Source organism: Sinocyclocheilus grahami, unplaced genomic scaffold (assembly GCF_001515645.1).
Source record: "Sinocyclocheilus grahami isolate Dianchi unplaced genomic scaffold, SAMN03320097.WGS_v1.1 scaffold420.1, whole genome shotgun sequence".
Taxonomy (NCBI): Eukaryota; Metazoa; Chordata; class Actinopteri; order Cypriniformes; family Cyprinidae; genus Sinocyclocheilus; species Sinocyclocheilus grahami.
In genome coordinates this window covers 825,458-850,003 of record NW_015505599.1, presented here as the reverse complement: position 1 = coordinate 850,003, position 24,546 = coordinate 825,458, and the positions used below count along the sequence as shown (strand labels likewise).

At 37.3% G+C, this 24,546-nt stretch overlaps 1 protein-coding gene and 1 long non-coding RNA gene across 2 annotated transcripts in view; both read right to left on the bottom strand.

Annotated features, from left to right (window-relative positions):
* Window positions 1-3,767, bottom strand: part of LOC107551335 (LIM domain and actin-binding protein 1-like) — a 24,211-nt gene extending 20,444 nt beyond the window's left edge. Inside the window, exon 1 of the mRNA XM_016232909.1 lies at window positions 3,743-3,767. Coding sequence (XP_016088395.1) covers window positions 3,743-3,766 — 24 coding nt within the window. The 5' untranslated portion in view covers window position 3,767. The remainder of the gene's footprint in view (window positions 1-3,742) is intronic.
* A 559-nt stretch (window positions 3,768-4,326) lies between these two features.
* LOC107551322 (uncharacterized) lies at window positions 4,327-15,481 on the bottom strand. The gene is made up of 3 exons (XR_001604752.1): window positions 15,365-15,481; window positions 5,870-5,993; window positions 4,327-4,372 (listed from the first exon to the last, which is right to left on the bottom strand). It is a non-coding gene; the product is annotated as an uncharacterized lncRNA (long non-coding RNA).
* Between the last annotated feature and the right edge of the window lie 9,065 nt (window positions 15,482-24,546).

Genomic DNA, 24,546 nt, shown 5'->3' with positions numbered 1-24,546 from the left:
AGGTAAGACTCAAACCACTGGAGTGCAGTTCCTGAGATGCCCTTTGCCAACAGGGTTGACAGGAGGATCTGGTGGTTAACTGTGTCAAGAGCAGCGGACAGATCCAGCAAGATAAATATTGAAGATTTGGAATCCGCTCTTAGGGCTTCAACAGCTGAGAGCAAGGCAGTCTCGGCTGAATGTTCACTTTTGAAACCAGACTGGTTGCTGTAGAGGAGGTTGCTCTGTGTGAGAAAGGTAGAGACTTGGTTGAACACAGCTCGCTCAAGTGTTTTTGCAATGAAAGGAAGAAGGGAAACCGGTCTGTAGTTCTCTAAAAGAGATGGGTTAAGGGGGAGTTTCTTAAGAAGTGGGGTTATACGAGCCTGTCTAAATGCTGAGGGAAAAACACCAGTGTGAAGGGATGTGTTAATGATGTGAGTGAGTGCAGGTACAACTGCAGGAGAAATGGCTTGAAGGAGATATGATGGAATAGGATTAAGAGGACAAGTAGTTGGATGATTAGATAGGATGAGTTTAGAGACTTCTGCCTCAGAGTGTGAAGAGAAGGATGAAAGCGAGTGTATGTTTTCTGGTAAGATGTGCTTGACAGATTGAGGTGTGGAAAATTGTGCACTGATGGTTTTAATTTTATTAATGAAGAACGTGGCAAAGTCATCAGCTGTTAAAGTTGATGAAGGAGGGGGAGGTGGAGGACAAAGGAGCGTGGAAAATGTTTTAAAGAGCATGCGAGAGTTAGACAAATTGTTAATTTTGTTATGATAGTATGTCCTTTTAGCAGTGGAGACATTAGCAGAAAAGGAAGAGAGGAGTGACTGATACATATTAAGATCAGTAGGATTTTTTATTTGCGCCACACCCTTTCAGCAGCCCTGAGCTTAGAACAATGTTCGCAGAGAACATTAGACATCCAAGGGGCAGAAAGTGTGGTACGGGCTGGCCTGGAAGACAAGGGGCAGACAGTGTCTAAACAAGATGTAAGAGTTGAGCAGAAAGTATCAGTAGTACTGTTAGCATCAAGAGATACTAACTGTTTAGGGGGAAGATGAAACCATAGCAGATAGCTGGGAGGGTGAGAGTGAGCGTAGGTTACGTCGAAAGATGACATGTGGAGGGGTATGTGTTGTGTCAGGAACCATGTTGAGGTTAAGAGTGAGGAGGAAGTGATCCGAGGTGTGCAGTGGAGTAACCAGCACATGATCAGTGGAGCAGTGTCATGTGTAAATAAGGTCCAGTTGGTTGCCTGATTTGTGAGTAGCCGTAGTTAACACTCTCTTGAGATAAAAAGAGGCAAGCAGAGTGTGGAAGTCTGCAGCCTGAGGTTTATCTAGGTGGATGTTGAAGTCTCCAAACATAACTAGGGGAGTACCATCCTCAGGAAAGGTTGAGAGCAGCACATCTAATACATCCAAGAAGTTACCTTGTGGTCCTGGGGGTCGATAAACAACTACAAAATGGATTTTAGAGAGGGTGGGTAATAGTGACTGAATGTGATTCAAAGGAGCTGTGAGAGAAGGTAAAGGAATACATTTCCAATCATTGGAGATAAGCAGAACAGTACCTTCACCTCTTCCAGTTAGATGGGAGTGTGGTAAAATGAGAAATTATTGGAGAGTGCTGCAGGTGTAGCAGTGTCCTCTGGTTTGATCCAGGTCTCTTGTCAGGGCCATGAGGTTTAGTCTTGAATGACTAGCAATAGATGTAATGAAATCTGCTTTGTTTACTGCAGAATGACAATTCCAGAGACCAATAGAAAAAGAAAGTAGTGTGTTAGCAGTCATAGCAGTCCACTTTACTGTTTATCACAACAAAGGGCTAAGCAAGTGCACAACACTGACAAGGTATAGAGTACGAGACCAAACGCACTTCTCAACACAGTAAACAACACAAGCTTTTCCTAGCAACGACAACTGCGCTAAACACTAATGTGACAAGAAATAAATACACTTACTATCTGCTTTTAACTTCCACTGAATGTATTATTTATTGAATTTATGCTATTTATTCTTCTGATAATGAGCTACTTAAAATAAAGTTCTGCCAGACGATATTAATATCATTGCTGTGCACATTATCTTGAACATTCAATATATACATTAAGTTTACACAATTGAACTGCAAATCAGATTGAACCATAAGTCACAAAGGTTTAAAGAATATTACTAAAGTCAGTGCCAGTGCTTGCAACAGCTACACCCTTCAAACACTACAGTGCTGCAGTGTGTGGGAGAGGAGAGAGAGAAACTCGATGAACCTCAACATCTAACAGATTAATAATGAGTAAGTTCCATCTGAACTTATTCTTATAATATATTACATTTATCTTTCGATAACTCTTTTGTGTCATTGAGTCATTGACAGATATTTTGCAATGTAAATGACACTCATCGACAAATGTCTGAATATATAAAAAATTGTCTGCCTGTCAACACATGCACGTTTGAGATTAATTAAATGCTGTATGTTCAATGGTATTGATTTCTTAAACTCATTTTATTCTGTTTTATCGACCTACTATTTTTTAAAGGTAGTGGGAGTAGCATCTATCACTATTTGCGCTTAATGTAAGCGAGACTTGCAATGCAAACAGTATCTATCACATTTATACTAGTGTATATTTTAATGCCTTGAATATTTGATGTACTGTCATATTTGATGTACTTTGATGTATTTGATGTGCTTAATTATGTTTGTTAGTTATTGTACTAAAGGGAGTGAGATTTGTTTTTCCACATTACATTCATTTGAAATAAGAATCATTTACAGTAATTTGCACGGAAAATTTAGTTTTGTCATAAAATAGAACTTAAATTGTTTAATTGTCCTAAATAGACAGCATTTTCTTTATGCAAAACACAGTTTTAGACTTCTTTCCTTTGATTATGCCTGGCCTTGTAAGAGTGAAAAATGCAACTAATGAATCTTATAATACTGGATTACGGATAATTTATTTATTTATTTTTCTACCACAAAGATGTAAAATATAGTGAGTGCAGAGAGAGGTAGCCTGATGACATTCATATGTGACTATCTCACCTTGCTTTTGCCCTTTTCATACATAATTTTTTGTCATTGAGTCATTGACAGATATTTTGCAATGTAAATGACACTCATCGACAAATGTCTGAATATATAAAAAATAGTCTGCCTGTCAACACATGCACGTTTGAGATTAATTAAATGCTGTATGTTCAATGGTATTGATTTCTTAAACTCATTTTATTCTGTTTTATAGACCTACTATTTTTTAAAGGTAGTGGGAGTAGCATCTATCACTATTTGCGCTTAATGTAAGCGAGACTTGCAATGCAAACAGTATCTATCACATTTATACTAGTGTATATTTTAATGCCTTGAATATTTGATGTACTTTGATGTATTTGATGTGCTTAATTATGTTTGTTAGTTATTGTACTACAGGGAGTGAGATTTGTTTTTCCACATTACATTCATTTGAAATAAGAATCATTTACAGTAATTTGCACGGAAAATTTAGTTTTGTCATAAAATAGAACTTAAATTCAATTGTCCTAAATAGACAGCATTTTCTTTATGCAAAACACAGTTTTAGACTTCTTTCCTTTGATTATGCCTGGCCTTGTAAGAGTGAAAAATGCAACTAATGAATCTTATAATACTGGATTACGGATAATTTATTTTTTATTTTTTCTACCACAAAGATGTAAAATATAGTGAGTGCAGAGAGAGGTAGCCTGATGACATTCATATGTGACTATCTCACCTTGCTTTTGCCCTTTTCATACATCATTTTGTTTATGTCTTTTCTCGGTTCTGCTTTCTCCGAGCTCCTTGGGCGCTGGACATCAGTGATAAAGCTCTACCAGATGTGCAGCAGGCAAGAAACTTGTAAGAACTAGTCCAGCCCAACTGAACAGCCCACATGAAGGAAGGAAAGAGAGAAGTGAAAGGAGGGGGGGGGGCTTGTGTGATGGAGGGGTGGGAGATGATTAACAGGCGCCTGCAGTGAAACCTGCATACAGGAAATGATGCATGAGATGAAATTTAACTCTTTCCTGTCTATTTCATGAGGATACATAAGGCTGTAAAATTCAAGAAGACAACTATAATTAAAATAAAATAAAATAATAAAAAGAATGCAAAGAATTAGTTAAACCAAAAATGAAAAATCTGATATAATTTACTCAACCCTCATGTCTTGTAAAACACAAACATTGAAATGTTAATGAATTTATTCTCTTTTTTATGTAACAAAATACAACCTAGAGACTGTATCAGGTAAAGAAGAGTGCAGTTTTTCAAATAGTTTCCATCACATTAAATTATAGTAAAACCAGTAAAACTTACAGATTTTTTCTTCTCTGCACTTGCCTCCTCAGCAGCTTTCTGATATCTGAAAAAAGAAGAAAAAGTAAAAAAAGAACAAAAAAGTATGAGTAAATGTGAAGTATCACAATCACAATCAAGCTAAACATTTTTGATCGACATTAGAATACATTTTTCTCTTTGGGTTTAATACGCACAAACGACTAAAAGTATTTTCTCTGAAAAGTATAAACGCTATTGCTCAATCAAAACAATGCTCTGTTGTAGTATGCTGTCCCGTCCGACACAGCTTGAGTTTTGTGTGGGACTGTATTTGTCTGATCATTATCAGATGTGGGAAACCTGGAAACCTCTTTGAAAAACACTTTGATTACACTTAAGTTAAAGATATACATACACACTTGAGTAAAAGAAGAACTGCCTAAGTGGTGGAAGGTCATTAGAGCATTCTCAGAGAACATTGATTGGTTACAGCTAAAAAAAACATATAGTGATTTGTAACAATACAAGTTAATTAAAAACCAATACATTTAATAGAACAGACTATTAACATTGCTTAGTTGTTCCAAGCTTATGGCCCTGAGCTGAAGACAAATAAAGAAAAAATAATGAATGTTGGTCCAAATGTATATGGTAAATTACTCCCCCCTACTGGCACTAGCAGCAAGCTTTTTCATCTTTCCTTTCTTTCAGCTTTCACTTGAAGCCCATAAGAAACCAGTGTTGATTTATATATATATTATTATTTTTATTTATTTATTTATTTATTTTTACAGCTGTGTTCTCTAGTGATGGCAAATAAAAGCTTTGTGAAGAAGCAAAGCTTTCCTCTACACTGTATGGGTTAAAACATTTCACCACTTGAAGCTTTTCAGGACAGTTTACTTTGTGGCCATCTGGTGGACAAAATGATGAAAAGCATCTAAACTAACCTTACAGATGCTGATTTTACATCTGGTTCTGCAGCTGACGCTTCATGAACATTTTCTTTTCTTTTAAAGAAATAATAGCCATTGTTGAAGTGATTAAGTCAGTTTAGTGTATTAACTAGTGTATTTAATCAAAAATGTATAAACAAAATATGCAGTCTGTCTATTTTAACCATGCCCCAGTCCATTGGCTGTTATATTACACACAATTTATATAGGTTTCATATTGTATTAACCATTTTAACCTTGAACCATTTTTGACAACAATTAAATTCATTAATTAAAATCCAGTTTCAGTGGTTGTGTTGATTTTAATGTTATGGCCATTTTTAAACTGGTTGGACAATTTCCATTATATTGCTAATGAATAGCAATCCTACTAGCAACGCAGGTTATCTTACTATTGTGTCTCGTGTGTCTCTTTTTAATTAGCATCAGCCTGGTTCAACAAAAAGTCAAAAGGATTTTCCAGTGGCTTTTTGATTATTGCAGATAATAAGCTGTGTGACCATCAAAAATTATTCCTACATGACCATCAAGATAATCTTTACAAATAAAGACAACTTTTTTAAGTATTCCCCATAGCCATGTGATAAGCACTGTTAATATGAAGAGAAAAAGTGAATATCACTTACTTGGAAAAGCGCTCAGTGATGGCATTGTTCTTGCCACGGCTCCCAACCAATGAGAGCTCTTTGGCTGTGATCCGTAAAGACTGTGATGCCCACTGTTTCCTGCTAAATGGCCCCACATCCATCTCTGCCAAACAGAAAAGAAAATCTAAATATGAAACACAAAACAGTTAATGGAACAGCAAACATGTAAAAGGTAACGCTTAGAAATTTGAAACTGTTGTTGTGTACAACAAACATTCTAATTAATAGAATACACTATACCTAACGTTCTAATGAATAAACGGTGTTTTAATATTTAAAATGTGTAACAACTTGCCCCATGACACTCTTGCTCTAAGAACAAAGTTCAATGTTTTCATTAAAATTGAATTTCAGAATGTAGCTGACCTACCTGAATGTAAAATTCCCCAGACGTGTCACCCCACATCATTATATAGTGCACTTTTTGAGGGAACAACCATTTATAGTCATGTCTGAAATCTTAGTAGACATCATCAGGTGCACTCATTCAAATGACAAGTGTATAGCCATTGTACTGTACATTCAATGACTAGAAAATACTCATTATGTACTGTGAGTGTCTTGATGAATGATTTCCCACATTTCTGTCAGTGTACTGTGGCTCTATGCCAGAGGACGACTGAAGCCAAGCCAAGCTCACATTTTTAAGCTGATAGTTGATTTGATCCCTCAGTAAAGTAGAGAAAAAAAATATTACAGTGCATCTCAATTGCATCTCAAGATGCATTCTATGTCCTCCTGTCCATCCCCCAAATCCTGCTACATGCCATAGAAGAGCCCTGACAGCGGAAGGATGCCTCTCATCATTGCTTCCCATGCGGCCATCGGGTGATCTCAAAGAGCATTTCATAAGACCAAATTTTCATGCTTTCAAATGGTGCATCGTGAGTGTGGCTCGTGTGACACAGGTCCTGTATGCTTCACTCTCCCTGCAGCACCTCGATTCACCAGAGTATTTTATACATGAGGATCACTGCCCCTTACCTGCAGCAAACGGCTTGATCTCTTTCAGCCAGTGAGCAGACAATCGGCAAGGCCATGGCCAACCTGGTGGTGCTGGAGCGCTACCTTTGGTTGAACTTAACAGAGATCAAGGACACTGACAAGGTCACCTTCCTCAACTCCCTGTGTCCCCCACGGGATTATTCAGCCCTGCTGTGGAATGTTTTGCTGAGCACTTCGTGGCAGCACAAAAGTCATCACAGCCGAAGCGTTCTTGCTCGGCGGCTGGTTCAAGTCACTAGAAAGCTCCATCCTCCCAGCAACCTGCGACGTCTGAGCCTGGGCTCGAACAGCACCATCAGATGGCTAAATGCTATCCATTTCCTAAGCACCAGGGACCCCACCCCAGAGTGACGTTCGACCCTGAACTGCAGAAGTCATCCTGATCTCAGTACAAAGAGGAAGAGGAGAGGGTCAGGTCCCGGCAAGACCAGACTGCCCTCAAAGAAATCTCACCTCACTCTCTATTCCCCTGCTTAGCTCTGGGTGATAGATGCATTGTTCAAGCTGTTCTCACCCTTCCTGTTAAGTACGCGCCCAAGCAAATTACTGCTGTGATAGTGGACCCACATACTCAAAAGAGCACTTCTCCTCATTACCGCGAAATGTCAGTTCCCCGCCTCTATGCAGTGACCTGCCACTTGAAAGACTCAGACTACTTGCCACCCGGCTCCAGGCTTGGAAAGCCATCAAGTTGTCAAAAGTTGGATTCGTGAAAGCTTGTCAAGTTGGATTCTGTAGACTATAGAATGGGGTTACTTGCTCCAGTTCGCTTGCAGACCCCCTCGCTTCAGAGGTATTATTCAAACTATGTTAAGGGACAACGATTCGGTTCTCCGGGCCGAAGTGCAAAGTCTGCTTGCAAAAGGGGCCATAGAGTTGGTTCCCCTAGCAAACAGAGTGTCAGGCTTTTACAGCCGTTACTTCCTCATTCCCAAGAAAGATGGCGGGCTCATCCTCGATGTCAGAAACCTGAACAGTGCGGTGATGAAATGCGGTTCAGGATTTTGACTTTGAAACAGATGCCTGCACAGATATGCCCTGGGGAATGGTTTTCATCAGTGGATCTAGATTCTAGAAGATGCTTTCTTTCACATCCAGATAGCCCCACATCACAGACAGTTCTTGTGATTCGCATTCGAGGGAATGGCTTATCAATATACAGTCCTGCCCTTTGGACTGTCTCTGGCCCCATGCACTTTTTTATGAAGTGCTTGGATCTCTTTCATCTCTGAGGCAGATGGGAATCCGCATTATGAATTACCTCCATGATTTGCTTGTGTTAGCCAGATCGGAGCTCGAACTTCTCGCTCACAGATCGCTGATGCTCAGTCGCCTGGAGCAACTTGGGATGAAAATCAATTTAGTCAAGAGCTCTCTGTCTCCCAGCCAGCGAGTCATCTTCCTGGGGACAATTATGGACTCGGCCCAGATGCAGCCCTGGCTTACGCCGAAACGTTCACTGACAATTCAGTGGCTAGCAGCATTAGATTCAGGATGTCTCGTCCCCCGAGAACTCTCCAGAGGATGCTCTGCCTCATGCCAGCTGCTTCCTCTGGGATTCTGTTGGGCCTGCTTCACATGTGGCCCCTCCACTGTGCCTGAGACATCTTTGCCTCAAGGTGACCCCCCACTGTGGTTTTTTGGAAGGCCCCTCACCTGTTTCAGACAGGCTTGCCATTGGGACTGACCTCCAGAAGGAAGCTGGCCATGACAGATGCATCCAACTGTACGAGCACTGTACAAGGGCAGACCGGCATTTGGCTCTTGGTCCAGCCTGGAGCAATGGCCTCACATCAACTTCCTTGAGATGATGACATGTTTTCTAGCCCTAAAAACCTTCCTACCTGCCTTAAGAGGGCACCATGTTCCTGGTCCACTTGGACAACATGAAGGTGGTAGCCTTTAGGGGTGTGCTGGTACGAATATCGGTACCAAACGGTTCACCGGGCAAATTCCAAATGGAAGTGATCATCCCTATCCCCTTGGAGTGGGGACTTTGGTGTGAGTAGGGCACATGCGTGCCATTATTTATGTGCTGAGTTGTCACGGGAACATGCCAGCTGAAGATAATGAATTACGTAGCACCCTTTGCAAAGTGCATTCCAAACGACTACATAATGGCACACACGTGCCCTGCTCACTCCAAAGTCCCCACTCCAAGGGGATAGGGATGATCACTTCCATTTGGAATTCACCCGGTGAACCGTTCGGTACAGATACTCATACCGGCACACCCCTAGTAGCCTTTATAAATCACCAATGCAGTGTCAGGTCACACTCCCTTTACAGGATGGCAAGATGCCTCCTCTTATGGACACAGTGTAACTTACTCTCACTGAGGGAGCTTCATGTGCCAGGCAAACTGAACCAAGGAGTGGACAAGGAGAAGACCTCCTCTCTCAAGCAAGGGGCATGATCTGGCATACCTGGCCTGAGCTGTAGAGCCTTCATAGCACTGTCAGTCACTGCTTCATACCGTGAGTTTGGGTCTAACGACTGTAAAGTCATCTTCAAACCAAGACACGGCTATCTGTGTAAAGTGCTCTTCACTCCATCCAGAGCACAAGTCATCAGCCTTCTAGCTTCTCCTAATCAAAATAATGAGCAGGTTCCTAATTTACTTTGCCCAGTTTGGTCTCTTAGAGTATACATAGAGCACTCTAGCCACTTCTGGCATTCAGAGCAGCTCTAGTATGCTTCAGAGGCTGCTCTAAAGGTCTGCAAGTTATGAAGCAGAGACTATCCCGCTGAATAGTTGACACTGCAGCCCTGGCTTACACCTCAGTGGGCTTACAGTATCCTATTGGAGTGAGGGCCCACTCCACCAGAGGAATGGCCTTCTCCTGGGCATGGTCCAGTGGAGTTTCTATAGGTGACATTTGTGCAGCTGCCAGGATGGCTTCTCTACACTTGCTTATAGCATGACACTATTGAATTCGTTCCCCATAAGCGTATCAATGGGAGAGACTGAAATACAGCTACACAAGCGTGAACAAATCAGGCTTCAGTATCAGAGTAAACAGGAGTTTCCCCATGTAGGGTATCAGAGTGAATCAGACAATTTAAGATTTCATCAGATTGGTGTTGAACAACCCCAAAAGCCAAATTCCACAAAGAGGCCCAGGATAACAAGACAACGTCCTAAATCTGTCCAGATCCTAGCACCAGCCAGTCTGAAGCAAGCCTAACCAACCAACTCCACAGTTTGGACAGCTTGCAACATTAACACAAAAGAATACTTATTGATAATCCCGACTCAGGAAGGAGATTGTTAATTTTGGGGCAAGTAAGATAAAGAGTCAGAGAGATGCACAGCCTAACCATCACATGTAAATCCATGATAGAAATCATGAGCTAGATACTTCCTCTGACTGGTTTCCCCCACCCAGGACAAAGACTAAACTCTCATTACTACTACTTCCTCATTACTACTAGACTACTTTAATTTTTTTCTCTTTTCACTTGAGAGTTTCGTGTTCTGAGTTAAGTTTTGCCGCAACGCTGTGTCTCCGAGTCCGACCTCGAGTGCCTGTCTAAAACTTCAACCAGCCCACAACTCCGCAACTTCAGCCAATGCCCAAGACTTCACTACGAACAACCACTGAACTTCCAGCCAATCCTTTAACACAAAGGCAACGCAAGTACAACCTCCAGATTCTAGCTGAACTGGTGCATTTAATATAAAGTTTATAGCCTCATTGAGAGACTCAATGAGAGGGTTAATTAGATGATTGATGGTTGTTCAGGTCTATGCAATTGCATATATTGCTATAAACTTGGGATTTCATATTTTCACTCTTCTAAACTCATTATTTCCTCACTTTCTCTCTTTCTGCAACTTGTGTGAATGTATGAGTGCGTATGTTTATGTGCTAGATTAGTTTATGTCTTAGATTTATGCAATAAAGACTTATTTATATTGAAAAGAGAAGAATCTTGTGTTTTGTGTTTACAAGTTAATGTCTTAAAATGCCGATGTTGTTACTGTGCTAATAAATAGTGTTTGTACTATATTTTGGATATTAATATCCATGCAGAGTTGATGTTGTACGGCTCGTTCAATGAATCGCTGGCCGACTCAGTGATCAGCTGTAAAACAGTGATTCTGTCCAAATTCCCTATAAAATCTTAAATGATGTCCCTTACACCCATAAGCATATCAACGCATGATATGTGAAGCCTATAGGTGTGTTTGACTTCATGTGTTGCTGCACAGACCAATTTTCTTCTGACTTGAATGCAATGCACTGAGATGAGATGGCGCCAACACCACATCACTGTGACAAAGTACAGTAAGAGCGATTTGAGAGCTGTCAGTTGGCACATTCTGTTATTATTGTACATACTGGTGATATATAAAGCAATAAAGTACTGAATAAAAAGTGTTTCTGTTGCTACATGAAAACATCCAAAGTGTCTGAAAGCCACTTGAATTTCAGTTTTATTCCTGAATTTTAAACAGAACTGAGGTTACAAACAGAACACCTTATATGTTGAGAAAGCCTTGTTTAAAAGTGAATTTAAAAGTGAACAGAAGTTTGAAAAGCCTTGAGATCTGAAGGTTAATCGGACTTAATTACAGAGGGTTTTGTTGACCAGGGTAGAAAAGCACCCAGGATGCATTAACTGTTTTTAAATTCAAATGTATTTGAATTACAATTCAGTAAATTACTCTTCCTAACATTCCAATTCAACTTTCAGTAGAGTGTGGCCAATTCAATTAAAATTCCAACTCCAATTAATTGAAAGAGATTTTATTCGGATTTTTTGCACGACCCTGATAATAACAATTGGTGCATTATATTATATGGAGTATATATATTATGACAACATGTTGCATCTTCAGATGCACATTTCTATTTTTGACACAGCTATACCAACACATTTATTTTGCCAATTTCATTAAATAAATTTTAAAAAGGTGAATTAATTGATTTTTAGTTTTTATGTTTAAATAACTGACCACATAATATAATTTCTGTTTTTTAGATAAAGAATAAATTTGTAAAGATGTATTACAAATGTATGTATTACTGTATTACAAAGTTCTTTAACCCTAGTCCTGAAGGACCAGTGTCCTATAGATTTTAGTACAAATCCCAATTTACCAATCCTCACTGTTTTATTAATTTTAGCTGCTACTTGCACATAGCACAAGATAAAGCCATCATTGGGTGAATTACATATTCATAGCCAGACCAACAAGGACATTGGTTATTAACAGTAAGACACAGAGGACTTTGACCTGAGAGGTGAGACCTTCGGACTGAACATCTGACTAAACATATCATATCAACACAGATTTAAATCACACATACGTCATATAGTAAAACTTTAAAAACGATTTGTTGATTGGTATAGTTTCAAGATAATAAAAATGAGAAAACAGGCTTAATGCATATAAAAAATGTAATATGTGCATGAAAAAATTGTTGTTGTTGTTATTATTATTATTTTACCAACATGAAAGTGATTGATCCAAATTTACCTTTCATTGTTTTGTCCTGCTGTTAATATACGCAGTGTCTTAATATTCTGTAGTCTGTACTTTTTCTGTGTGATTTTATGCCTGACTTTCCTGGCTTCAAAGCAGTGAAAATACTTTCCAGTCTCACTCACTTACTTGCTCAGTCTAAAGCAATGGCCAAGAAAAGCAGCAAATGAAAGTCTACAATTTGGCAAACAAAGAACAGAGTGAATAAAAAACCAAAAGTAATTTTTATCCTCACAAAATAATAAGAGTGAGAGCAAGATAGAGAGAGAGAGAGAGAGAATGGGAATGATTTAGTAAACTGAATAATAATTTGATTAAGAATTATAAACGGACCCATCATAACTTTTAAAAAGAAATTGTGGATTACTTTTTGTCTCAAATAAACATATATTGCATATTTTGCATATCAGATGTCAAATTTCCTTTAGTGCTGCAAATAATGACCTTTGATCGTAAACTTTGATAAACTTCCTAAGCAATGATTGACATAACCAAAGCAAAGACTTAAACACTGAATCATCAAAAACACAACAACCTGAATACCAGTATATGATATCATGTGCATCAAACAGTAACCGAGATGGAACAAACAAAATATTCCTACACTCCCAGAAAAAAAGCTGTTAGTGGGATGGTACCTTTTCAAAAGGGACTAATATGTACCATTTAGGTACTAAATATACAGTATACCCTTTAGGGGTAAATAAGGTACAAAGGTATACCTTTTGAAAGGGTACTTGTCCAGTGGTAGCTTTTTTTTTTTAGTGTCCAAACAACTCCACCAGACAGTGCTTGTGCTGCCACCTATAAACAATTAAAGGACTTAATGTTTAATGTATATACAGTACATGTATGTGCAAACTTTATGTACATACATTTTGTTAATTAGGGGTTCAAGCACGCAGTGCTGACCAAACCGTAAGGCGTAGAGAGCTGAAATTTGGCCAGAAGGTAGAGCTCCCTGAGGGGACATTCTGACAAAGACTCACTCCAATCGGCCAATAGGAGGCGCTACAGCGATCAACAACGCGTAAGTGCTAATGGGGGGGGGGGGGGGTTATTGATTTGGTAAACAGATTGAATGATAATTAAATTATAATTTGATTGAGAATGATAAACAGATCGTTCACAACTTTTAAAAGGAAATGATGGGTTACTTTTTGTCTAAACTATACATATACTGCATATTTTGCATTTCAGATGACACATTTCCTTTAGTGCTGCAAATAATGACCTTTGATCGTACACTATGATAAACTTCCTCAGCAATGATTGACATAACAGCAAAGACCTAAAAACGGAATCATCAAAAACACAACAACCTGAATACCAGTATAGGATGTCATATGCATCAAATAGTAACCAGGATGGAGCAAACAAAATATTCCTACGTTCCCAAAAGTACAAAAGCCATCAGCTGTCAGTGATTAGGGATAAATAAAGTCATATTCTTTGAAATGGTACTGGTGCAGTGGCAGCTTTTGTACTTTTATTTCTCTCTCTCTGAGGGTGTCCAAATAACTCCTCCAAAAAGTGCTTGTGTCGCCATTAATGGACTTAATGTTTCATGTATATACAGTACATGTACATGCAAAATGTATGTACATACATGTTGTTAATATTGTAGTTGCATTTGCAGTACCTGCATGTAATGACAGATGTAATTACATTGTAAACTTACTCTAACAATTGTGTCATTTTATCTGAAAAGTGTGCCATTGTGTCACCCATGCTCATTTCACTTTAAAACCATAAGACTTTAGTGCATCTTCAATAAAGAAATGAAGAGATTTTGAATGAAACCCGACAGATTTCTGTCCCTCAATTGAAAGTTCTTGCAAAAACTTCAAAATATAAAATAATCATCTCTTTAATCTCTTCTGAAGAGGCACAATCACTTTATATGATTACATATTTTAATTAAGTACAGTTAAGCTTCCATTGTTACCATATTTAATGTATGTATATTGTGTGTATGTATATTGATCAGTGTTTATACATGAATAAAAGCCTAAATTAAATCTGCTCAGCAAATTTGTCTCTTTGGAAGACTTGGATTAAACCACTTGATTCAAATGGATTATATTTACTGTGTCTTTTTATATGCACGAAAGTTTTGGTTTCGTGAACAATCAATGTATGAACAAAAAATATGAGAGGATATTTTAAAATGGAAATATTTTATTTATATATTATCTTAATATTAATAGTCATATGCTTTTGGAATAGTATTAGGGTAAGTAAATGTTGACAGGTTTTTCATATTTGGGTGAATTATAATTAATTCATTTATTAATTATTGAACTTATTAAGTTATTGTGATTATTAAACAATCGGATTATTAAAGATGATATGGGAATATGAACTTGAATATTCTATGCACAAAAACAATCTAGCCAACACAAATATAAATTCTAAATCATATGTTTATGACATTTGGTTTACCAAACCAATAATAATTAAAGTAAAAGAAAAATGTTGATGATAACACAAAAACAAGTGTTTTAGCACTTGGCAAGTAAAATAATGTGAACGTGAAATCACCTTTATATGATTGATACGACCTCATATTTTGTGCTTAATTAAATATAGTAACTAACAAAATAAAATAAAATCTAAACTTTATTCTTAAAACTATAGATTTTTATTTTTTTTTGCACGTTTGTCTGTCCAGTTTTGTGACATTCAACCACACTAAGATATGACATGTCACAAAGACTTCCTTCTTCCTAGAAAGGTCTGGTGGTCAAACTGGATCTTCACCCAACATGGTGAGCACCGGCAGACAAAACAGCTTCTTAACTCCCTCTACAAACACTACTGTACATTTTACGTTTACGGCTGACAAATGCTGTGTTTAAACCAAAAGTATAATCTCATGAATTTGTCAATTTAACAGCTGCCTCTTTTGTCAATGAAAAACACATTTTAGAAGATCATCTACATTCATCACAGGTCAATGAATACAGACCCACCTCTATGATTCAAATGCAGTCCCTCCTGTCTTCAAAGGTTTTGGACATCAATGTCTTTTCTTATTCTAGACAACAAGTTTCGATTATGAATAATCACTACAGACTTTCAATGTGTCACCTTATTCTAGAAAAAACTGATATCTGACACTCCTTGTGCTTGTGTAGGAGTTTGTCCCATGTGACTTTACAAAGGGTGGAGTCTGGAGAAAGGTCCACCACCAATGGTGGAGCTGTTATCATGTGACAATACGCACCAGTGCACCCAGGCATTGTATGTCACCTGGCAGGTGTGTTTTGAATGGGTGTGTGTACACTTGTGTTATTCCTGGAGTATCTACTTTCTTGCTGTTCTTTGCAAATGAGTTAACTGAACAAGTCAAGTCAAAGAGTAACATAAGAGATGACTGAGACTTTCTATATGCAAAGTGTAAACTTTCAAACTGAGGGTTGAAATGCACTGTGGCATTTTGCCTTTTGTTGCTTTCAATTCAATATATTAAGCTTACCGAGAAAAAAAGACCAATACACAAATCCATGTTTCAGTGCACTATCCATTACATTTTACCTTCCTTTTCTTGTAAAAGCAGGACCTCAAAAACCTTTGTTAAATGTTAAAAAAACATCTGCCCATTATAAATGGTGTTTGATAAGACAAGCATCACAATTAATATTACTCCTTTGCTGCAGGTTTTGTTTCAAATCCCTAATTCGAATCATTAAACTACTGTAGAACTTGTACCGTTTGTGTTATGGAAATGAATAACACCTTAATACATCGACTGTTTGGTTTTTCACCTGCCAGACAATAAAACAGGCAAAATGTTATATTTATATTTAAGAAGGGATTCAAGCCATATGCACTGCTCAAAATGTCATGGGCTATACACACACACACACACACACTGCAGTTAAATAGGACTGTCACTACTCTACTGAATGCTTAATTCTTTTCTGTTCTGAGACACTAGAAAATTACACAGAGGTACATGACTTAACTCAGTGGTTTTCACTTCCAGTCCTGGGGTACCAATGCTCTGCACATTTTGTATGTCTCTTTATCTGACACCATTGGTTCAGTTCATGGATCTCCCTCCTAATGAGCTGACGATCTGAATCAGGTGCGTTACATAAGAAAGACATAAAAACAGAACCTCAGTACTGTGCATGTGTCTCAGGCCATCTGTCAGGGATGGACACTGATGGAAATGTAATTCCCTGCTGGCGAGGAGGTTTGAGGAACAATCTGATGTAAAGTAACAAAATGCGGTCCTACTTTATATCAGGTGTCTTTAAATACTATGTTCTTAATAACTTAAAATAGTGAATTGATAGATACAATATACCTGTTGTGTCTATGTTGAATTGCTAAACACTTCATTCTGCTATTAAAGTGGGATATGTGTAAATTTAGGGACAGGTCTGGTGGTCTGGTTAGGTTTAAAGGATAGAGGTAGAATCAACAGTGTAATTATAGATGTAACTGTCACACCTTGCATCGTTTTGGACTCTGTTTTCACCGTTGTATTTGTTGTCATGGTTATTGATTTGATTGCATCATTATGTTCAGCTGTATATGGTTAGTTATCCTCCTTTGGTCTGTGTATTTAAGTTCCAGTCTTTTTAGCTTTGGTCAGGTATTGTTAATGTTTGCGTCTACGTGTGTCACTAACCTTCCTCTATGTTGGATTTATCGTGGTGTGGATTAATTAAAGACTGTTAAACCTTCTTCTTGCGTGTTCATCGACAACAGTAAACCCTGACAGAATACCTGACCACTAAAAGAAAAAACATGGATATCCGGACGAGTACACCAGTCCCACTCCCGACCCAGAGCCCAGCCAAGCATCACACCGCTGCACGGAGCATCAGCCTGAGCCCACCGCTGACGGAGAGCCAGTGCCAAGAGGAGCGAGAGAGCTGAGGATCACCCCGGAGCCAGAGCCTCATTTGTTGTCTGACAAGATATGCGAGAGCCAGCAACAATGCACGTGACAGTGGATGAGACAGTGGAGCGCGAGGGTGCCGAGGAAAGCCACTGCACCACCGCTGAGGGTGAGCTAAGGCAGGACTCGGGAGATTAATAGACATTTATTCTGAGGTACTTCTGTCATCATCTGAACTCCCTGTCTGTCCTGAAACGACCATGGAGGTGTTTGTCATTAAATGTTTGTCTTTTGGGTGCTGGTTACTTAGTTTTTATCATGTGTACATGTGTGCTGTATAAGTGAGTAAAAATCACATACATATAATAGGATAAACATTTAATAGTTGTCAGTTAAAATGAATTATTAGTTGTTGTGGTGATAAACATGAAATCTATATGGTTTTAGTTTTATAAGTTTGGTCCTCTCTCCCACCCCTTAAAAAGTTTCGCCAAAAAGCTGATTAAAAGTAATGCCAAAATACTTATTTTTAATATAACTGCAACTATTTTTACTATAACTTAAAGGCATAGTTCACCCAAAAATGAAAATGCTGTCATTAATTACTCACCCTGATGTCGTTCCAAACCCGTAAGACCTTCGTTTATCTTCGGAACACAAATTAAGATATTTTTTTATGAATTCCGAGAGCTCTCTGACCCTCCCATAGACAGCAAGGTTCCTAACACGATCAAGGCTCAGAAACGTAGGACATGGGTAAAATAATCAATGTGACGTCAGTGGTTCAAACGTAATTTTACGAAGCTCCGAGAATACTTTCTGTGCGCAAAGAAAACAAATAACAAATTTATTCAACAATTCTTCTCGTCCACATCACCCTGGCGCCAATTATTTGTTTTCTTTTGTGCACAAGAAGTATTCTCGTAGCTTTGTAAAATTACGGTTGAACCACTGATGTCACATGGATTATTTTAGTGATCTCCTTGCTACGTTTCTGGACCTTGATCGTGTTAGGACCCTTGCTGTCTATTGGAGGGCCAGAGAGCTCTCGGGAATTCATCAAAAAGTATCTTAATTTGTGTTCCAAAGATGAACGAAGGTCTTTCGGGTTTGGAACGACACAAGGGTGAGTAATTAATGACATATTTGTTATTTTTGGGTGAACTATCCCTTTAAGTATAACTTTTACTATAACTTGACTACAAAAACTACTTCTGGCTATGCAGTTCAAAATGTCAACAAGTAAATGGCTTTGTTACTATAGCTGTGTGTGACAGCAGTTCAGTTCACTTTGGTAAAGTTGTTACAACATTGTGCGCATCTGTTTCATTTTGTGAGTGAAGATTCTTACCTCCTCCTGAGCTATTTCTGTTCTGTGGGGAACAGTTCAGGAACTTGTTCTATGGGATCCATAGTGCATGTTTCAAAGAACCTGAAAAAGGTATTCAGTCTTCACAACTGTGAATCCTGAGAAATGGGTGTTTGTGGGCTTCAGGGTTTATTAGGTTACAAGTTTATTAGTACTTATAATAGAACACATTCCATTATCCATCCATTGATCATTGGTTGAAAGATCTGGCGCATTATTGCACTGGAAAAAAATAACCTGCAGTATAAAGGGTAAACGAAAGGACTACCATAAAATTTGACATCGGTTTATACAATTTCTGGAAAATAACTAAATATTGGCAGAGTCAATGTTAAATGCCTCTCACGCTGCTGATTGATGTGTGTGTGTGTATATATGTTGCGCTTTTGTATTTGAAAATATGTGGATTTGTCTGTCTTAGCCTTGGTATAATAACTTCTTTATCTGTGTAATTTAATTTGTGGGGGGTGAGGGGAAGGGGAGTTATCTTCCATGTTTTTTTTTTTTTTTTGTGAGTGAAGATTCTTACCTCCTCCTGAGCTATTTCTGTTCTGTGGGGAACAGTTCAGGAACTTGTTCTATGGGATCCATAGTGCATGTTTCAAAGAACCTGAAAAAGGTATGTGGGTGTTTGTGGGCTTCAGGGTTTATTAGGTTACAAGTTTATTAGTACTTATAATAGAACACATTCCATTATCCATCCATTGATCATTGGTTGAAAGATCTGGCGCATTATTGCACTGGAAAAAAATAACCTGCAGTATAAAGGGTAAACGAAAGGACTACCATAAAATTTGACATCGGTTTATACAATTTCTGGAAAATAACTAAATATTGGCAGAGTCAATGTTAAATGCCTCTCACGCTGCTGATTGATGTGTGTGTGTGTATATATGTTGCGCTTTTGTATTTGAAAATATGTGGATTTGTCTGTCTTAGCCTTGGTATAATAACTTCTTTATCTGTGTAATTTAATTTGTGGGGGGTGAGGGGAAGGGGAGTTATCTTCCATTTTTTTTTTTTTCTCTAAAAAAAGAACACATTCAACGACACATTCTATTCTGAGTGATCTCTGTGAAGAACATATACAAACAGTCATTCCTTTTCTGTTTACTAGGAATACTCCCAACATGTGCGTACATGCTCTACATGATGGCCTGCGTGCTATTTAGTTGTCAGTTCATGAAGTGCTGAAATTAAATGGTTGATCATTCTAATTTCATTATAGCCTAAAAAATGTATATGTAATTTACTTGTCCAGGGTTAAATGAATAAATAAAACAAATTTCATTCAGCTACAAAGTTTAATTTATTTCTAACCTTATTTGAGAATTTACACTTGTGCTTTTAGCAGACACTTTTATTCAAAGCAATTTGCATTGCATTAATGCATTCAAGGCTGTAAACATTGATTTGCTGCAAAATTCCTTTCTCAATTGGCTGTTGAATACTTGGTCAATACTTCTTCATCTTTGATTAAATTGAGACTGCCATTGCTTATTGTTTTTGTCAACTGCCTTTGCCAGTGATCTGCATTCCTCCTCATTCACCTGACTCTGTCTACAATAAACCAGTGCTTTTCAGTCTTGTCATGGCACTGAACATCTTGTATGTCATCCATATTTAACACTTGTTTAACATTAGCAGAGCACTCCATGAACTTAACTAAGTGTGTCAGAGACGGACATACACTGTAAAAAAAAAAAAAAAATCTGTAAAATTTATGGTAAAAAAACAGCAGATGTGGTTGCTGGAATTTTACCATAAATACGGTAGCAACATTTTAGGTTTTACGGGTTTAACTTAAATTTACAGTTAAATACCGTAACTTCATTAACTGAAATAATGTTAATATATCAACCTATTGAAGTACTGAAATCTGTTTTGGACCTTTGTAATACACTGATAACCACCAAATGCAGGAGGTGATGAGAAAGTCACATGATGAACCAAAGCCCATCACAATCAGCTTTTAAATAAAATATATAGAAGGTGCACAGCGTCATTCACACAAACACTAAACACCATCATGGTAACACACATGAAACTGAAATAATGCAATAAACATTCATTTAGCAACATTAGGTGTATCATACAACCATAATATACAAAACTGATAAGAAAATAATCTAAGAAGAAACAGCTATTTCAACAAAAAACATCAAATTTAAAATGTAACGCAGGGAATTCTGGGAATGTCAATTTACGGTTATTCACTGTAAATTATACCAAAAACGGTATACTACCGTAAAATTACATGCAATGTCCAATACAGTTTTTCACCGTATATAGTCAAGTGTAGGGGAATTTACCATTAGCCATTTAACAGGTTTTTAATGTCGCATTTTTACAGTCTTTTACCGTTAAGTTCACGGTCATTTTTTACAGTGTACAAAATGTGCAGTGATGTGGGTCTCCAGGACCAGGAATGAAAACAACTGTATCTCCTGTATTTCCTGCCTGTATGTATATATATGCTTTCTATACAGCCATCATTTGGGCATTTAAGGCCCCCTATAGCACTGTTAAATGCAGTATTTACTCCACAACACAAATAGAGACACATGAACACACAAGAACTGACTTAAAATAGTAAACTTTATGTTTGTCTTGGCAGTCATCAAATTCAGTCATCAACATTTAAAAGGCCATTTAGATAAGGTATTCTATCATCAGAAACATGACACTGCATCACAACAAATGTTGTTCATAAGATATTGGGCTAAATCATTGAAGATTCACAGTCACAGTTCAAATCAAACAAAAGAATGTTTGGTAAAACATTTTGGAATTCCGTGACAACATAATTAATACAAGGTGCAATTCCCAACTTCCAATTAGTGCAAATAAAATTTACATTTAGAGTGCTACATAGGTGTAGGTGTTTGTTTTTCTGCTTGCAGAAGATAATATAAGTTTGTTAAAGTACAAATATCTGATACAAAAATACTATAGATACTATAGATAAGTTCCAAATAGATATGTTTTCTTTTCTTTTCTTTTCTTGTATTGTCTTTTCTTCTTAAAAAAATAATATAAAATAAAAATGATGAACGGCATCATGCAGCAGCAGCAGGTATTTTTAAACACAGATACATTTCTAAATATGACATCAATATAAACAGATGTGCACACACCTATATATATTTAAGGACCAATTCTCACTATTAACTAGTTGTTTATTAGCATGCATATCCGATGTTTATTACTACTTAATGCACATATTAATTCTGCATGTCTGTATTTTAGATCCCTTAATTCTACCCTATACAAAAATGTAACAACTCCCTTACTAACTAGCAGCAAATTAGGAGTACATGGAGGCAAAAATAAAAATAGTTTACTACTGTTTACTATTGTCCTCTTTTTAGAGCTGCTTTATAGCAGCATTGAATCTTGCTTGCATCACACTATTTTCCTGTTTAACTGTAAAGCTACTTTGACACAATCTGTATTGTATAAAGCACTATATAAATAAAGGTGGTTTGACTTGAGTAGTTAGTTAGCAGTTAGAATTGGTCCTTAAAATAAAATGTACCCCCCCCCCCACACACACAATATATATATATATATATATATATATTACAATAAAAAATTGTAACAATTTTTATATTTAAAAATGTACTGCTGTATTTGTCATTTTAATTAACCTTTGAATGATAAAATACAGTATTTGATGCTGGCCTTTTTCCTGAGTTAAGATTTTCTTCAGACTCTCTGCATCTTTTATATGGAAATATGGAATGGTTCTCCTTAAAAAGAGACCATCGACACACATTCAGTTAACATTTCATTAATGTTTAAAGAGTGTTTGTTTTAATGTTACAAAAACAGAAGTACAGAATGAAGAGAAAATTATTTGTTTACCTGCAGAGCTTCCATCAGATTCACCAGATTTTCTGATTCTGCAAAAGAAGCAGGCTGCCAGAATCACAGCCAGAATGACAACAGCGGCTATCACAGACGAGAAACCAAACCTGAGGATTTGTTTAATATTTTTATTAGAAATGAAACTTGCCATGAATGTAGTTTTTGCAAAGCAAAGAGGATAATAAAAAAGATAAACTTACAAGGTTATCTGTTGCACTTTTCCTAAGGGGAGGGGGGGGGGGGGGGAAGGCGATTAGCAAGAATGTATACATAGTACACGAATACATGCAATTTAACAAATAGTCAAGTCACCTTATCTACATTGATGTTAAGGATTATGAAATTTAGTTCCTAAAGATTTGGTCTAGCGACAAACATATTTCAGCCAGAATTACTATTTATTAGGTGATGTGTATCACTGCCATGATAAGAATGATGTGTATCAGGGTTTATGGTTTTATGAGCCCGCCCCTAAGCAGTTTAAGAGAGAAGTTGATTGAAAGTCATGCATCAATAATACTTTTCAATTTAGTTGCCTACAGTGGGCAAAACTTATTATATGAAATATTTTTCAAAATTTTCTTGCGGGGGACACAGTAGTGACAAATATTTTTATAATGAATTCAAATGTTTTGCGAGCGGACACAATAACATAATTTGTACTAAAGAACCATTTCAAGAGAAGTTACAAGGCACACATGTCATATAATGTTTTTTTTTTAAATGACAAAATTGCAAGGTAAGTGTAACACTTACTGTGTATACTGGCACACTGTGTGTCTGAAAACTGTGTGCAATGGGAAACAGTTATCTCTTCAATTTCTGTAGTTTGGGAGAAAAATTGTTTTTATTGTTGTTAGAGCAATATATTTCAATCTTAGTTGTGTAAACATTCATGAAATTAATTGTTGCATACCTTCACATCTGCGGCATGGATTGCATAGCACACCAATGTGGACTCTGGGTCCTCCAGAGCAGTTGCGGGCAACATACTCACCTGTAGATTTGAATTTTATGATTATTTAATGATTCACAGTGGTATCCTTAATTTTCAGATTATCTCTGTGGAACTCACCTTCTTGGCAGTTCAAGCAGCACAGCGTTTCAACTTGGAAATGGCTCTCTGGGCATGCTGCTACACATAGAGTACTTGACGCAGCCACAAATATTGCCTGGAGATTTAATGAGAATACTTTTTTTTTTTTTCTCTCTCTCGCAGTGTAAATCTCAAATTACATATGTCTAATTCAGGGATTGGGAACAGCACAAGAAAAGATAATAAAAAGCAAAAAACGTTTTGGAAACCAAAAACCGGAACAAAATCCCTTTTAATCATTCCAGTGTGAAAAGATTGTATTTAAATGCTTGTTACTGGTTAATAATAGCATCATATCGTTTCAATACTTTTTCTTTAATCCAACAACTAAAGACTGTCTAAAACTTCATATTTTATACTTTCTTCATAAATATATTTATACTAAATTGACAATTTAGTATTTGTAAATTGCAAAATAGTTGACAATTACGTTTTTAAAGAAAATGAGAAAGATAAAGGTAAGAAACTTGAAAAAGTAGCTCTTACCAATACACATTTGGTGTCTGGCTGGTTCATTGTAGGTTTCATAATGTTTTCTGACAATCCTTGATCCTCGACTCTCTGCTTTAATATGGAGCACTGACGTGTTTAAGGAGTGGCCTCCAGGAGATCCTGTAAAACATTGATGTTATCTCTCATAATTTCAGGCGGTCAGAGATCGACCGTGTTTAACTAAAAGCTAGTTATGTCTTGTGTGTGATCTATATCTACATAAATCTAAGTAACACAATCCTTGATCCTCGACTCTCTGCTTTAATATGGAGCACTGACGTGTTTAAGGAGTGGCCTCCAGGAGATCCTGTAAAACATTGATGTTATCCCTCATAATTTCAGGCGGTCAGAGATCGACCGTGTTTAACTAAAAGCTAGTTATGTCTTGTGTGTGATCTATATCTACATAAATCTAAGTAACATATATATATAAAGTCATGACTGGCATGACTTCCGCTTGCCGCCTATTGTA